This window comes from Barbus barbus (assembly GCF_936440315.1).
Source record: "Barbus barbus genome assembly, chromosome: 18".
NCBI classification, from domain to species: domain Eukaryota; kingdom Metazoa; phylum Chordata; class Actinopteri; order Cypriniformes; family Cyprinidae; genus Barbus; species Barbus barbus.
This window is the reverse complement of record NC_136746.1, coordinates 19,651,887-19,668,310: the sequence shown is the minus strand read 5'-3', so window position 1 is coordinate 19,668,310 and position 16,424 is coordinate 19,651,887. Positions and strand designations below refer to the sequence as shown.

The following is a 16,424-nucleotide window of genomic DNA, read 5'->3' as shown; positions in this document are numbered from 1 at the left end:
AGATTGAATTTAGCTGGGATGGAGATGGGGTGGGGGTGGAGAAAGAGAGCAGGAGCATTACAGGGAGTTTACAGGCTCCAGAGGAGAATAATACCGGTTGAAGGATGGATGAGCCAGAGTCGTATATGCTGTAGAAAGTCATGCTGCATGAGGGGTCACAGGTCATCCGCTCTGTATCTGCTAAATGCTTTGACTTACACTACAGCCAAGCAGGAGGGCATGCTGTTTCCAAATTAGTTTGTCAAGCTAACAGCATGCTGATGTCATGCTGGTGTAATGGAGACAGTGAGGAGGATATAGCTGTGTTCCCAAAGCTTTGCTGACAGTGGACAAGACAGTGGACAGCATATTTATTTCTTTACATATATATATATATATATATATATATATATATATATTCTCTATACTGTAATCTCCACGGTGTATTACGTGGAGTGTTACATAGTCATATAAACAGATTTTTAAACAAAAATTATACATGAACATAAAAAGGGGGAATTTTACAGGAGCTAAAAATTACATTATTTATTTTACAAATAAAATAGCAATTTGACCAATTATTTCACATTTGTGTTGTTTAATGTTTTTGAGTCTCAAATGTTTATGTTTTTAAATGAGTAAGTCTCTTATGCTTATTAAGGCTGAATTTATTGAATCAAAATACATTAATATTATTAAATATTTTAAACACGGAAAACATTGTTTGAGATGTCTTTGTTATGGGCTAGGGGTAGGGTTAGGTCAAATAATGTCATCTTTGCATTAAAAATGACATAACTGAGCGAATGACACTTAATGACAGTTGTCATAAACATGCATAAAACCGCATTCATATTCATGTGTCATGTCATGATTATGAAGGTGTCATGTCAGTCTTATGCACACCCCTTCAAGTAAAGTGTTATCATTTATTTCATTTGGTACGTTAACATATTCCAGTAATACACTTTTCAGTGTCACATTAACCCTATGAGAAATCATTCTAATATTTGGTGCTCACAAAACATTGATAATGCTTTTGCTGCTTAATATTTTTTGGAAACTGTAATAAATTTTTGTAATACTTTTTTTTCAGGATTCTTAGATGAATAGAAGTTCAAAAGAACAGCATTCATTTAAAACCAAAAAAGTTTGTGACATTATAAATGATTTTACTCTCACTTTTAATCAGTTTAATCCTTGATGAATAGAAGTATTAATTTTTTTAAAAGTTGTTAAATGGTAATGGTCATTTAATAGTGTATATGTTTATAACATGAACATACAGTGGGCCAAACATCAGATATGTAATGCAATGAAATTCATAACTGCCTGAATAAATGCAGTGTTGTCTCTCTCAATGATTCAGGTTGAGCTCAATAACCTGTAGATGGTGTGTATTGTGGGCTGAGGGGTTGAACTTGAAAACAGTGGCGTCATTAGTTTTCTCACAATCAATGCTTAAATCAGTAAGATAAATAACATATTGATTTTTTTAGAGGTAGAGTTATTGATCAGATATGAAATAAAAGGTCAAGGTCTATTATTTTTAATCCTATTTTTACAACCTTGTTTAGACACAACAGGGCCAGATTTTATTTTGATTAATGTGACTGAATGACAACCTTATATTCCAGATAAATGATATAATAATAAATAACCTGTCTTTATTTTTGTTCTCAGGTTGCTTTGTCGTCTTCCCACTGTACCTGTGGTTTGGTTTCCTCCTCATCTTTGTAGAAGTAGAGCTGGTCAGTTCGAAGCACAAACCAGCGCAGCTGCCAGTTCTTCATGATGCTGCGCTGTTTCTTAAGCCAGCCTGCTTTCAGCGCCTTGTCTTGGAGGCTGGGGGATGATGGCCGGCTGGCGCCACGGGAGAGCTCCCCCATGACCATGCTCTTAGACCTGGCTGAAAATGTAAACACAAACAGGTACACATACATTCAAACATTTTAGGTTATATTTCATGTCACATTTACAGTACATTCTCATTCTGCTTATCTAAACCAAGTGAATTAGCCTCTACTAGTCTGGACAAGTATATACACAGAAACACACATAAAAATGCATAGATGTGTTTGGCAATGCAAGCAATTTGCCCACCACAGCTGAAAACAAGATGTATCATGCATGCCTTATGGCAGGCTTCTTGGTGATGCAAAAGCCATTTTTTGGGCTTATTCATGAATTTAAATTCCCCTTATTTTGACCAGAGACAACCACAAACCACAGCAAAGCAGATCAGATTGGGCAGCTGTTTTTGAGAGGCATGCCCAGTATCACAAGCAGCTGCTTTATACTTGTGGGCCGGAAGAGAAAAAAAAATCAATCCTTGTTTTCCTGTGTGCTGAGAACAGCAGGATAGCAGTAAACATAAGAGTGCACTCCCAAGCTTTCTTCATACAGCCATGTTTAGGATCACTCTGGATCGCCCTATTTTTTTTTCTTGTCCCACTGATCTTATTTGTGAAGTCATGATTGTTTTTTTCTAGCCTTTATCAGAGTGGCCTACAGTTGCTGGGAAATTCCCACTATGCAGTTTTTCATATTAAGAGTATGTATTAAAATTCTATATTTAAAATGAAAAAATTACATTAAAAAAAAAATTGGCAACCATATTAATTTCCGTGTTATCATATTTTTACAATTAAGTGAACATATGAATTTTAAATAATATTATTACTTTCATTTTAATGCCAGTTTAAAGCTACTAATAATAATTATTGCAATTATACTTCATTTATATACTAATATATACTATATTTGAATAAATTAAGAAAACAATACATTATTTTGTTCCTTCTTCAACTGAAAAGTTTCTTTTAAATTTATTGGAAATATTATAATATCATTAGATTATTCTAATATAATTAATAATCAAATTTCCAATAACAGTTTCCATTTTGATTTTTTTTAACATCACTGTAACTAACACAAGCCAATTCCACAGTGACAACATCCTCCAGGATCTGATGTCAATTTTGGTGGATGAACATCAGCACAGACATCAATATTAACAATGGATTTAATAAATTGTGTGATTGTGCCATTGTGTAAATAATCAAGTTATAATTATACTTCCTTAAATTACAACACAAGTATATTATTCCTTTCTGTGTTACAGAGTTGAAAAGGTACTGCATAAAAGCAATGAGTGGTGCTCAGCCTTCCTGTCTGAATAAAGGGCTGCAAATGCTGCCACTCTGATTCAATCACTGTAAGTAATGGAAGCCTCATCAGTGTTAATGTACACCTCACAGCCTCATGGAGAGAAAGAGTGAGAGAGCACAAATGGGACAAGGAGGGTGGGAGAAAAGCCCCTAAAATCATCTTGCCCTTTGAACAACAGTCTCTAGGGACACACAGAATGGTGTTTCTCCTTATTACCCATAAACCTAGCGGCCAGCTCTCAATAACACACAGCATCAGTGTTCAGCATCAGAATTTCCCCCCATTTTTCAGATTTTCTGCTCCTGTGACATGTTCAGTCTAAAAATACTGGAAGTCTGACCAGGCCCATGCATATTTTATTCAGACTCATTTTTTGGAATGACAAAATAGCCTTTTTTATGTGTCTGTTCCTTAAATATTCTTTCAGGGCTTTGGTACTGAATTTGAAGACTTGTTAAAAATGATTAAGAATTAATATCAACAATTAATCTCTGCCTGAAATGATCATCCTGCTTAAAATAGCCTCGTAATAAAGAGTTTCGTACAAGACATGTTTTATGAGGACACCTTGAGTATGGCATGAGGAACAGAATAGTAATGAATCTGCTGTAGCTCCTATATGTTTGCATTATTCCTTATACTTAAACTAATCCAGCTCTATTATAACAGTCTTGTAGTTTACAGTAGGCATAAAAAAATAATATATGCAAGTGAATAAATATAGATCCATCACAACTTCATATTTTAAACATCTAAAAACATCTGAACTTTTAAAATTAATGTTAACATGTAATGTAACATTAAAGGAAAATCTGAATAAATCATATTAAATAGATTTAAATATATAAGAATTCTGCTATCTATCTACGTGTCATACTTCCTGATAAATTACACATAAGTACAGCGCACAACTGAAAGGTGATTGTCAGTACATCAAATGTTCCTGCACTCAGAGTGAAATATCACAGCAGTCGGCAAATGAAACCTGGCAGTGTCTTTGAGCCTGCTGTGCAGGAATATGTGCTGCAGCCGCTTAATACACAGCAAACCCAATACCTTCATCAAAAGTGACACAATCCATATGCAAGATGACAAATGCAGAGCCCAGCAGACAGACAGTGTGCTTCAAATGCTCCTGTTTGCTTTATGTTGCACAGCAGGGCAGAAATCAATCCACAAATAGCCTTTTACTGCTGAAGCAGACAAGCCTATTCTCCAGGAGAAATAATCAGGAAAACCATGCAGTTATTATCAATTCAACTTTAAAAATGATATTGAGCCTGTTTTGTACATGAAATTGATCAATGGTAACATTGTACAATAAGGTTCAATTAGTTATGCATTAGGTATCATAAACTAGCAATGAAGTATATTCATTACAACATCTTTTTTTTAAAGAAAATATACTGTTGTCCATTCATAATACTTTCTTAATTCATACAACTGTTAAAAAATCCATTAATATATGTGTAAATTAACATTAACTTCATAGGAAATTAACATTAACTATCAATAAATGCTGCAAAAGTATTATTAATTGTTAGTTCATGATACCTAATGCGTCAACTAATTAAAACATATTGTACAGTGTTATCTGATCAATAAACTCACAAGATACTGAATGTATATTTAATTTATATTATAAGCCCTGATGTTATAGCAGGCTACAGGCTTTTACTCGTACATGAAACTGTTTGACATTCAGCTGTTATGATTTATTACACCTGCAAGTCCCTTGATTCTATGTGTCAAAACTACAATTCATCATAGACCAAGAATAGGATGTAAGTAGAGTTCATGTACAGAAAAATGGCGTTGGATTATAATGTTCACACTTATTCTTGACTTGCCTGCATCATGTCCTGTAATTTCCAAAAAATGTAGTGAAAAAAAACATTCTTCTTATTAAAATGTTTACACTAGGAAAAAAAAAGAGCTGTTCTTTGGGGAACCCAAAAATCATTCTGATGACATTGCTGCAAAAAACACCTTTTATTTTTAAGAGTGAATAAAAAAAATTCCACTATGAAACATCAGGCACGATCAGCATGTGTCAGGATCCGAATCATGACTTCCTGGTTAAGGAGTGTGACACAAAGCCAAAGACCACTTACACTCATTAACCACTAATCAAGCTGAAAGATGTTACCAAGCAACCGCCCAGTCTATTGGATCACTGCCACGGAGCCTCAGAGATACACAGGCCATCACTGAGCTGTGAGATCAGCAGACTAGCGGAGCAGGAGCCGGTACTGAGCGTAGCTAATGCAGCCAGAAGAGGGTGTTGCTACGGATGGGAACGCAGGACACTGATGCTGAGAAACAGCCATGAGAATTAAAGGTCTTACCTCTCCTGGACTGTCTAATCTTGGGACTTAGCATGGTGTTCATAGCTGAGCAACACTGTCCTCCATCCACATGTTGGGATCCGCACTCTACTCTCCTCCTGAGCCTCGCCCTGTTGCACCTCTTCCGCCTGCTCTGGACAGCATCTGTCTTCCTCCCTCCCTCCCTTCCTTCCTCTCTCTCTCTCTCTCTCTCCCCTCTTTCATGTCCCACTGGCCCACTGCACAGAGCGGCACGCTTCCTGGGCCCCTCCCACCTTCATCATGCAGAGGCAGATGGAGGAGAGCGACCCCTTGCACACGCTCAGATCCACCCTTACCCATAATGCATTATTTATCCCACACCACCCAAATTAATTCCACTCTGGACCAGCCATTAAAGGCCTGGATGATTACACTCAATAATTCAGTGAAGCAGAAACAGAAGGGCTTCTGCCCTTTCTCCCCCTTCGCTGTCCCTCCTAATTGGCTCTTTAGTATAGTGACTGTATCTGCATGTGCTTTTGTGTACTATTTTACATACTTCTCTATTCACCTCCTTCACTCTATGTTAGCTTTTTTAATTATTTATTTTATTTTATTTTTTTAGTTTTGCTCATTCATTGCAAATCACTTCCTAAACAAAACAAAAACAGATGTTAATGGGTTAGTTTGGCCAAATAATTAAAATTCTGTCATTATTTACTCACTCTCATGGGATAAAAACCCATATGCTATTTTTTTTGTGGAGCACAAAGAGTATTTTAGAATAATTTTCTGGTATTTTCCATATAACAAGCTCCAAAAAGGACCAAAAAGTACAATAAAAGTAGTCTACCTATTTATGATTTGTGTGCTTTTCTGAAAAACAAAAAAAAACAACAACACAAAAATTTTTTTTAAACTAAATAAACAGAAGAATTTGAATATGGCTAAATAGGCTATTTTCATGATAATTTTATAATTTTTGGAGGTTGATAGACATGGTCATGATGTCATTTATAAAAAGAGCTGCATATAAATATTCTTTGAAAGATAGAAATACAGTGGAACATGGGTGAATAAATAAAAGATTTTTATTTTTAGGTAAACTAATCCTTTGAATTTTTATTCATCCCTCATTTAGCTTTAACTGTATTATTAACGTTTAGTAGCTACTTTGATAATTTTAAAAAAAGTTTCCTAAAATAAATTCTGTCACACTTTTCACAGCATCAATGTTACACATTGCATTTCACAACAGTAACAATACATTGATTGCAGAACTACATGGTGACTGTATGTTAGAAGATTTGAGAATTCATTTAAAAAGTTTGTTGAAAGCCTAACAGTAAGAGCTATATAAACAAAGCCGCTACTTATTAATGAGGCATTCAATTAAGCATCTAGAATATATAGGTTGTATAAATGTTATGACCTGCTAGTCATAGTCAAGTTATAAGAGATATCTTAAATTAAATTACTATAAGGACACTTCCAGTCAAATAAGATGAATAAAAAAGTCACTTAATTACCTAAAAATCTCCATTGTCTCTCCATCGTAGTAAACACTCAGAGCTGTACATTAGGGCTTATGATTTAGCATAGTCATGCATGGCATTTGAAACTAACCGCTTCAAATATCTGTGTAAGTAAAAGGAGAACTACAGTTAAAGTTCAGCAATGTGACACAGCCAGAGACTCCCACTAAATATCTTAAGGAACTAAGGGGAGGAGAATGATTTTCCAAAAATGAATCAGATCTAATAAATCCACATCTTAAAAATGTGTCCACATTATCAAAAAAATTAAAAATGAAAATAATAGAAAAAAAAACAATATTGGTCCTCAGGGGAAAATTTGTCCCTCTAATTTAAACACTATGAGATCAGTGTTTTTATATTTACTACTCTAGATGAACTAAAGTCTAGCTAAAATATGTACTTAACTGCATAATAAAGGGGAAATTTACAAAAGCTGAGGTGTAAAATCACAAGAAAGTTGGTAGACTGACAGAGATATCTAAGGAAATGACGACTGCTAATGCAGAAGTGAAAATAGCAGTGCAGTGTGCAAGTGCCTCTTATTATGGCCTTATATGCCATTTAGTAGGATGTTTTCTTATACTCATTAGTACCGATTAAACAAATGCAATTAATGAAGAGCAATGATATCAAGTAGTGCAAAGTGGTGTGTATAACACTTTATGGAGTCGAGCCCAGGGCAGTGTAAAATGTGTGATTGCCCTGGAAAAGTCATGTAGTATTAAGTGTAAATACAGATACAGGAGGTAGATTCTTTTTTGAATTGAACGTCTAAAAGTAATTTAGACTCCAAGTATAAGCCTGCAACTATCATTAAAATACAAATTGCCCAGGCAGAGTCTAGCATGGGACCAAATAAACTAGCAGTTAGACAGAATTATCATTTAATCCAATAATAGATATAGAGGGAATGAAGAAGAGCACATAATGCACTGATTCACTCTGAAAGACTGAAGAGTTTTCGACTGATAAGGAAACAAATGCTTCATACAGACAAAGAAGTTGTCTAAGAAAATACAATAAACGCCCTGAATCAAACCCTGGACTTGGATGTCCCATCTTGAATATGCTCTCTTGCATTACCAGGGCTCTGCAACAGTAGTATCAGAATGCTTTTACTCATTGCCATGTCACTTAGACCAATGATATACGCCTGCTGATTCCCCCTCAATGGTATTACTGCAGCAAAATCAATGGAAAATTAGCAGCAGACTACACAGGCCTTGCAGATGATTAATGGACACCCATCTTAAAAGCAGGGCTGGGAATGCAGTGTGCGCGTCTCCAAATGCTGTCAGAGCAGCCAGAAGAGAAGAAACAAAGCTGCCTGCTCTGATCAAGAATTGCTTAAATAAATAAGTAAATACATTTAGTGTTAACCCGTTGATCTCTGTATATATAGTTAAGCCCATTGAAATTGATGTTACAATAAAATTCTTTATTTTGTAGAATAATAAAAATCAAATACTTTATCCCAATATAATATGCTAATAAATGACTGAGCATCCATTCTAAGTGTGTTGTTTTTGAAAAAAAACTCACTTTGCATATTTATTCGGCCTCATTCAAATACAGATTTATTTTTACTTCAAAATATTCAATGAGAGATCAAAATATACATTTACACTGAAAGACATTTATTTATGATACAGATACAGTTATGGCAAGACAAGGCAGCAGTGACCTCTGTTTATGTAAAGCACTATTTTGAAGATTTATAATCTAGGTAATATAATGTTTGTTTGTTTTTTCATTTGCTTTTACAAACTATGGGAGTGACAATTTAACAATCTTAAATTGAGGAAATATTCCCTGTAAATTAATGCTGGAATATACTACACATTTTTTAGATTTAAGAGTTTTTAACACAAAATGCATTATACACATGCTGACATTGTAAATGTTTACAGAAAAAACTGGGCATTATACACTAAACAAATAAGGATTGCATCGACTGTCACGTCGTTTCGCACATAAACTGTAACAGAAAAATGCACCTCATTGCAAGGAGATGCATAAGAAATGAAAACAACATTTGGTCTAAAATCAACTCAAAATATCAATCCTGTTTGATATCCTTCGAATGGGTAGGCTGAAGCTAGATAATCTGAATCTGTGCCCATAAAGCACTATGCGATTTTTTGGGAAATATGTAACCTTGACTGTCCAAAATCTGCAAACTGGCTTTGACTTTCAGAAACTAGCGTCGGCTCCTTCAGACTGTAATTCAGAGCAACATCTGGACAAAAGTTACATATTAAAGTCTTTATAAACAAAAATAAGAATCTAAACTGCGATGTTGCTTTGTTATTTCAAAGTCTCTATACGTTAAAAGACTGACTGCGCTCCGGTCTTCTTTTCCCTTCAAGCAGAAAAGAGAGGATTGTGCCCAACCGCTGTCTTTTAGAAGGCCCTTTCTGGTTGTACCGCCTAAAGTAGGTGGTGGTTCCCATGGAAATGGCATGAAGCTGCTCCACTAGCAACCATCCCACCCAGGTCAGAGAGAGGAAGTTGAGCAGAGTCAGGAGAAGAACCCAGGCCTCTCTTCCTGCCACTAAGCCCCAGTCAGACAGCTGCAAGCCTGAGAGTTTCAGGTAGAGGTAGTACACCGCACAGAGGATGAAGATGAGGTGAGCCATTACCATAGACATGATGAAGAGGACGAAGATGCGGTGGTTGTCCCGTCCCACACATTGATTGAGGAAGAGGCAGTGGTGGTCGTAGTCTTGGATGCATATGTCACACAAACGGCAGTGTTTACAGGTGTCCACTTGGATCAGCTAAAAGAAAATAGCTTGTGCAGTTTTGAAATCTGAATTTTGATAATAACAATAATAATACATTATAAAAAAAAATTATATATATATATATAACATTTTTGTACATGGGTATTTAACCATTCAAAATGGTTGGTTCAACCATACACCCCTTTAAAAAAAAAACATTTAATGCTGTGAATAAATTAAAGCTGCAGTCTGTAACTTTTTGTTCAAAATGTATTTTTCAGACTATTTTGGATTGGTTTGGGTAGGTACTGTTGCGGAGTAGCCCAGTACCTGCGTGATTCGTCATAGACATAAACAGAGAAGTAGTTCCGGCTACAATGTTCTTCCGCAAGGCGCACACAGTTTATTAACCTCTAGAGCGCCAAAAGTTATTGCAGCTTTAACTTCATCTCAAAATATGTCAGCAAACAGATTACTTACTTTTACTTTTAGTCATTTAGCAGATGCTTTTATCCAAAGCGACTTACAAATAAGAAAAAGTAACTAAAACTAAAAGTTAACACTCTGTAAATACTCTATACACACCCATTTAAGAAAATAAAGAAATTAAATAAAATTGACAAATGCATACAACAACAACATTTCAATAGTAAACATATAAAGGAAAAAAATATAAATAAATAAAATTAAAATAAAAAGCGATACTTATATCCTTTGCCGGTGTCCTAGACCGGTGGAATCGCACGGTAGAGTCGATGGTCTTTACACTCTTTACTTTTTACTTTTAGTGATTTAGCAGACGCTTTTATCCAAATAATTAAGTAGATTAAGATCCAGTTCTGATTATTATTATTTAAAATATCTTTTTTAGTTTTTTATTTATTATAAAACATTATTTATATTAATTAAAATATTGATTTAATTATTATTTTATACAACAACAAACAACAATAATAATATTAAATATAATAGGGATGCACGATATTATCGGACTGATATCGAAATCGGCCGATAATGACTTTAAATGTAAATATCGGCATCGGCCTGATATGCAAAATTATGCCGATATGTCTTGCCGATAAGGGGAAGGGGTTAACTCGCATGTGCTCAGGGTGTGCTAGCGATTAGATCACGTCAGCAATGTGGCTCATTCTTGAAGCAAAGTTTTGTCTGAATGATGAATAGATTGACTGTTTTGGATCGCTGCATTTAATGTGTGAACGCATGTACAGAAAGACGCGTTCGGTGTGGGATAGAGTAAACAGTTATAGCACAAGCAGGGGCAGCAGTGACAGCCTCCCCCAGGTCCTAATGCCCGTTCAGTAAGGAGTTTTAATCTGTAGGGGGCGCTGTTGGTCTACTTCTAATTAAATTAAAAGTAAAATAGCCTACACAAATAACATTTAGACTGTGTTTCTGATTAAATAAAGCAGTAATTGATGTAATAACATAAGTATGTTTTGATTTAATGGTCAGAAGCTATAGCTTACATGAAAAAAAAAAATCACAAACATGACACTTGTAAATTAAATAATTTTATATATACTGATTTATTCATTAATGTGTAACGTTTTATTTTTTAAACAAATCATGAGCTCTAAAAGATTTTCAGAATTTTTACAACTCTCTTGTTTTAGACCATCTACAAATGTTAAATCTTAAAATAAAATATTAGGGTTAACACTGCATCTTTCTGGGGGAAAAAATGCAGCGATTGATTATAGTTTATTTATATTTATTTTCAAAGCTTCAATGTACTGTTTAAAAACCTTTATTATTTTTTATTTAATTCTAATAAATAAGTTAACCAAAATGAATAATATTTTGCTTATAATTTCTGCACAGGAGAGACTTGGTGTTGTTTCCAAACAAAAGGAAATATATCGGTATCGGGCAAAATGAGTTGAAAAATATCGGCATATCGAATATCGGCAGAATTCCAATATCGTGCATCCCTAAAATATAACATAATTCAATTTGATTTAACCATTCAAAAATAGTTCCAACCCTCCAAAGAAAACCATTTTGATAACGTAAATAAAAAAAAAATCAGAAAAGAGATTCAGACACAGTGCTGGTCAAAAAAGTGCTCACCTCACAGTAAATACAGAATCTGTCTGGGCTCTTTCCAGCTTCTATTAAGTCTCCTATGCTGGAAAACTGGGAATCAGTGTCACCTTCTTTGAGTTGTCCTGGGTTCTGGTTTAAAACTTTCCAAAAAAGTCCAGCGAGCACACAAAAATGAACAAGTGAAAAATTTAAGAGGGTATAAGCTGGCCAAAAACGTGAGCGGTCAAGGAATAATCGACAAAACATCCAAAAGATTTCAACTTTTGAAAGAGGTTGATAACATGAGCTATCTGCAAAGGATATTAGGTACAATTTTATAGAGAAAGCAAGCTATGGAATGAATTAGGCCTGCAGTCAGTGTTCCCAGGTAAACAGGGTTTGGTATCCTAAAGTTCAAATGAAAAAGATGAAAAAAGGTCATTATGCAATCATCATTCTTTATATTAGCAGTGATAAGCCCTCTATAAGCACAACCCTCTAACCTTTGAAAGCTGCTCAGTCTGTGATATTGAGAAAGAATAACTTTTGCCATACAGGGGAAAAGCACTGCAGAAAAGATAGCCCCATATTCACCAAGAGCCACAGCAAAAATGAGAACAGCAGCCCCGCTGAGAGACGGTAACAGCAGCATCCAGAAGTACATCACTGCAGAACAGACCATTTCATGAATTACAGCTGATCAATATCATTATACAACAAGCCCAAAGGAAAAGAAACAGTCATACCATACGAGTCCTTTGGAATCAGATCTTTCGGTTGTTGACTGAAATGCGTCATAATCCTGGAGAGCTGCTGATGTCTACATAAATATTAGAGGACAAAAGTAGATATAATCTTATTCTGTTAACAATTTAAACTTCCATTAATGTCAAAGTAACAATAATTACACACAGAAAATACAATACTGCAAGAATTGTCAGTTGTTTTTTTTTAAATGTGCCCTACTTAAAACATTAATTGCAGTGCAGATTAAGTAAAGTATTCTTTGCGTTTTCTGGTTTGAACATAATTTTTTTAATTCAATGAATTTCCAAAATCTTAGTCTGTGACAAATCCGGCTAATATAAATAAAGAGATTAATAAAAATAGAGTCTTTACATTTTCATTGGTTCTCAACAGACCTAAATGTATTCCCTTGATTACAGAGGTCTAGAGGTGTGAGGCCAGTGTGGTTTTTCATGTGTAAAATGTGGAGTCCGCCACTCTTCAACAGTAGCCAGCACACCTCAATCATGCCTTTCTCTGCAGCCACATGAAGTGCTGTCGCCCCCAGGTGGTCAACTGCCTCTGGCGTACATCTCTGGTTAAAGATTTAAAGCAAAAGTGGCTAAAAATCAGAAATGCAGCAAAAGTCATGCAAGCACTTGATAAACTATGATTTTTATTAAATACATATAAATAAACAAAGAAATAAACTGTTATTTATGCATTGTAAAAGATTAGCTTTAAACCATATATTAATTCAAGACGATGCTTAAGCAAAGCTTATTATTCCAAGTCTCTTTAATGTCTGTCTGTGGGATGCAACACTTAAGAGTGTGGGTAAATTGTCAGCAAATTCTCATTTTTTGGTGAACTATTCCTTTAAGAAGAGAAGAAATGTAACTAATTAATGGCATTATTTTGACTCTCTCTCTAGGAATATTAGAAGTGTAAAAGCTGGTTCTGAAAGTAAAAAAACACATTTAAGAAATGCAATGAATTTCCACACTTATAGGAGCAATTTATAGCAATTTCCAGGCATTCTGCATTCTACATCAGTGTTTTGGTGTTTATTTTCTCCAGTTGTACCTTGTAAGAGAACTACAAGCAATGCTGTAAAGTAAAGGTGCTTACATTTGCTCTAAGGAGATAGCGGACTACATCAGAATTGCCTGTTGAAGCTGCCAAATGCAGCGGAGTGACCTTATAGTTATCGGCATCTGTGAAACTAAACATTCCAGTCTCCCACAGGTACTGCGTGGCAATACTGAGAAAGAAGAAGAAAGAGAGAAGAACATACAACACTATATTTGAGTATGCAGTATACACCAAAACAAAACTCTTACAATTCTTATCATTCTAGTGTAACAGGCCCAGTTACTTACACGCTTCCACCACCAACTGCATGATGAAGAGACGTTTTCCCGTGCTCATCTACTGTGTGTAAATCTGCACCGTGCTGCATCATTTTGTGCATGATATAAATATTGCCATTTCTGTTAGAATAACACAGTACAGTAAGCCCTCTTCATAGGACACTGGTGTAATGATCTTTCAGGAGAAGCAAAGTTTATGATGGATGTTTTAATTAAGTTCACAAATATAAAATGGATGAGGTCTCTTGTACCTGCAAGCAAAGTGAAAAGGCGTTTGTCCTGCATCACAGGGAATGTTTGGATCAGCACCGCTGTTCAGCAGAAGCTCAGCCATTGGCCGGTTTCCATGGAGAGCAGCAAAGTGAAGGGCTGTGAAACCTCCCCAACCTGCGAAAATCAGAAAAGTTTACAAAAACCACTAACCTTGAAACACAAATATCATGCTGCTGGGTTTTTGACTATCCAAAAACATGAGTCGACAATTAACATGGATATAACACATCAGCTATAAGAGTTTATAGTCAATTCAATTTGTTAGTATATGCATTATACTTTTTTTTTTAGTCTTTTATAATACTTAATAATTTAGTAAACACAACCAGTTCCTTAATGACAAATCATCCAGGAAGTGACAACATGTTTTGTGGTATTATTTGGTTTGCCTTACTTTTATAACATTCTAGCCACATCATAGAAATCAATATTATGTTATTATAAACAAACATTTCAAAGATGTCAAAATTGACATACGTATAATAACTCAAATTCTATTGCTAAACAATTAGCCAAGCTCTTTATTTTCACCCTGTTGTCCAGTTGTGTAAATAAATTATAATTAATACATTTTCAATAAATCTAAACAAATAGCTTGCAGAAATACATAAATCACAACTAACATGTATTTTTAGAGCTCAGAAGGTTCATTAACTATTAATCAACAATTCAATTTTATGATTATTAATCATAAATACCAGTTACTACAGCTTTCAGAGTATTTGTCATTTTGTTGAATTCCTCTTGTTTGATGACTGTGTTGACAATTTCATTGTGTAATAACTGTGAAGTATTTTTTGGGGGGGGTAGTATATGGTTTTGTCGAAGGGTAGAACATCTTACAAAGTGTAACAGGTAGAAGAAACAGACATAGCTATTGAAACGACAAATGCATTAAAACTTATCGCACATCTAGGTATTTTCTTTAATCGAGTGGCCATAAATAGATAATAAAGCAAACGATAGGTGGGTGAAAGAATGGGATGCTTACATGACGCTCCATTGACCTGAATAGGATCAGGAAGGTTTAGGTTTAGATCTGTCACCGTGGATCAATTACAGTCCCCTTTAAAATAAAAGACTCACCTTTTTGTTTCAAAACACCTCGATCCTGCTGTAATAAATGGGAAACTCGATCGATCTCCCCCCGTTGAATCGATTCAAATATACAACTTCCTGAAGCCTGCAGCATTCTGCCACCATGTATTTACTGTCGGCTGAAGAAACTCTTGACCAACTGTAAGAAATTAATTACAAAAGGAGATCTTAATTGTTCTGTTAGACTGGTACATCGGAAAAATCTACGTACAACATAATATACTCCCGTTAGATTATCAGGCAATCGATAAATGAACGAATCTGATATGTAAATATACTGTAGTGTACTGATTGAAGGGAAGCCCCGCCCCCTGGTGGATGCGGTTTATGTTCAACCAATGAACAGAAGGGAGTGGAATAGCTAACGTTTCCTCTAGTGGGCGCTCGGCGGCCCAAAATCTCAGTCAATCTTATAAAAGATAATCGTTTGAAATATGCAAACGATTTAAATGCAAAGACTGGTATATGGTATACATATGAAATCTTACCTCAGCAAGAGAGAGAGAGATGTTTTCATTGTTTTCCTCATGATGCAACCGCAAACGACACTGATTGGTTCAGCTACACCAGCGCGGAGAAACGTCACAGGTACCACATGACAAGGTCACCGAGTCTGCTACATGGTGAAATTGTATAACGCCACTGAAACCTAACGTAAATATTCTTTAAGGAATAAGAAAGGAGCAAAGAAATAAAAAAATAATAAATAAGTCCCGCTAATATATATATATCAGTGATTATTATAAATTTCCCATTCTGTCTACTCATTTCTATGTTGTCAACACGTGTTTTTAGCGTCTCAGTCAATTTCAAAGCACAAATTAAAATGTGAAGCAAAAATATACTTTTTTAAACAGTAGACAATTGAGTTCCATTATGCACAAAGTGAAGTTTGAGTATATAAACTGAATGTTTATACTGACAAAAATGTAATGATTTAAGAAAGTCACGTGCGCTCAAAATGGGACACATCTATTTTTGTCCCACTGAGTCCCGCAAGACAGTAAGTGTGTATGTGGGTTCATTTATTTATTTTAATTTATATATTTTAAAACAAGCCAAGAACTCGATCTTATATAAAATAAAGATTATGGCGCTCGTGACAGTTTGACCTTTTGTGAATTGATGACTTTATGATCGACAGATAAACGCAACATCAAAAACCATAGAAAAGGAAGCACA

General features: G+C 35.0%; 2 protein-coding genes across 3 annotated transcripts in view; both read right to left on the bottom strand.

The window, feature by feature from the left end:
- Window positions 1–7,107, bottom strand: part of LOC306884739 (rho GTPase-activating protein 22-like) — a 28,331-nt gene extending 21,224 nt beyond the window's left edge. Inside the window, exons 1-2 of the mRNA XM_079440901.1 lie at window positions 6,989–7,107; window positions 1,689–1,888 (exon numbers count right to left, since the gene is read on the bottom strand). Of these exons, the coding sequence (XP_079297027.1) occupies window positions 1,689–1,888; window positions 6,989–7,013 (225 nt within the window). The 5' untranslated portion in view covers window positions 7,014–7,107. The remainder of the gene's footprint in view (window positions 1–1,688; window positions 1,889–6,988) is intronic.
- A 1,446-nt stretch (window positions 7,108–8,553) lies between these two features.
- LOC306884740 (uncharacterized protein) lies at window positions 8,554–15,558 on the bottom strand. 2 transcript variants are annotated; one of them, XM_079440903.1, is made up of 10 exons: window positions 15,231–15,558; window positions 14,123–14,258; window positions 13,881–13,991; window positions 13,630–13,762; window positions 12,915–13,093; window positions 12,519–12,592; window positions 12,276–12,438; window positions 12,097–12,179; window positions 11,818–12,008; window positions 8,554–9,777 (listed from the first exon to the last, which is right to left on the bottom strand). In XM_079440903.1, the coding sequence occupies exons 1-10, from the start codon at window positions 15,334–15,336 to the stop codon at window positions 9,319–9,321; spliced, it is 1,635 nt and encodes a 544-aa protein (XP_079297029.1). In that variant the 5' UTR covers window positions 15,337–15,558; the 3' UTR covers window positions 8,554–9,318. The 2 variants fall into 2 exon arrangements, with proteins under 2 accessions (XP_079297029.1, XP_079297030.1); XM_079440904.1 differs by lacking the exon at window positions 12,276–12,438 and having other exon boundaries at window positions 13,019–13,093; window positions 15,231–15,528.
- Window positions 15,559–16,424: the final 866 nt, after the last annotated feature.

Coding starts and splice junctions, on each gene's coding strand:
- LOC306884740 (XM_079440903.1), bottom strand. CDS start 15,336: ATGCTGCAGGCTTCAGGAAGTTGTATATTTGAATCGATTCAACGGGGG. Junction 13,763..13,880: donor GCAGTTGGTGGTGGAAGCGT/GTAAGTAACTGG, acceptor CTTCTTTCTCAG/TATTGCCACGCAGTACCTGT. Junction 9,778..11,817: donor GATTCTGTATTTACTGTGAG/GTGAGCACTTTT, acceptor ATTTTCTTTTAG/CTGATCCAAGTGGACACCTG.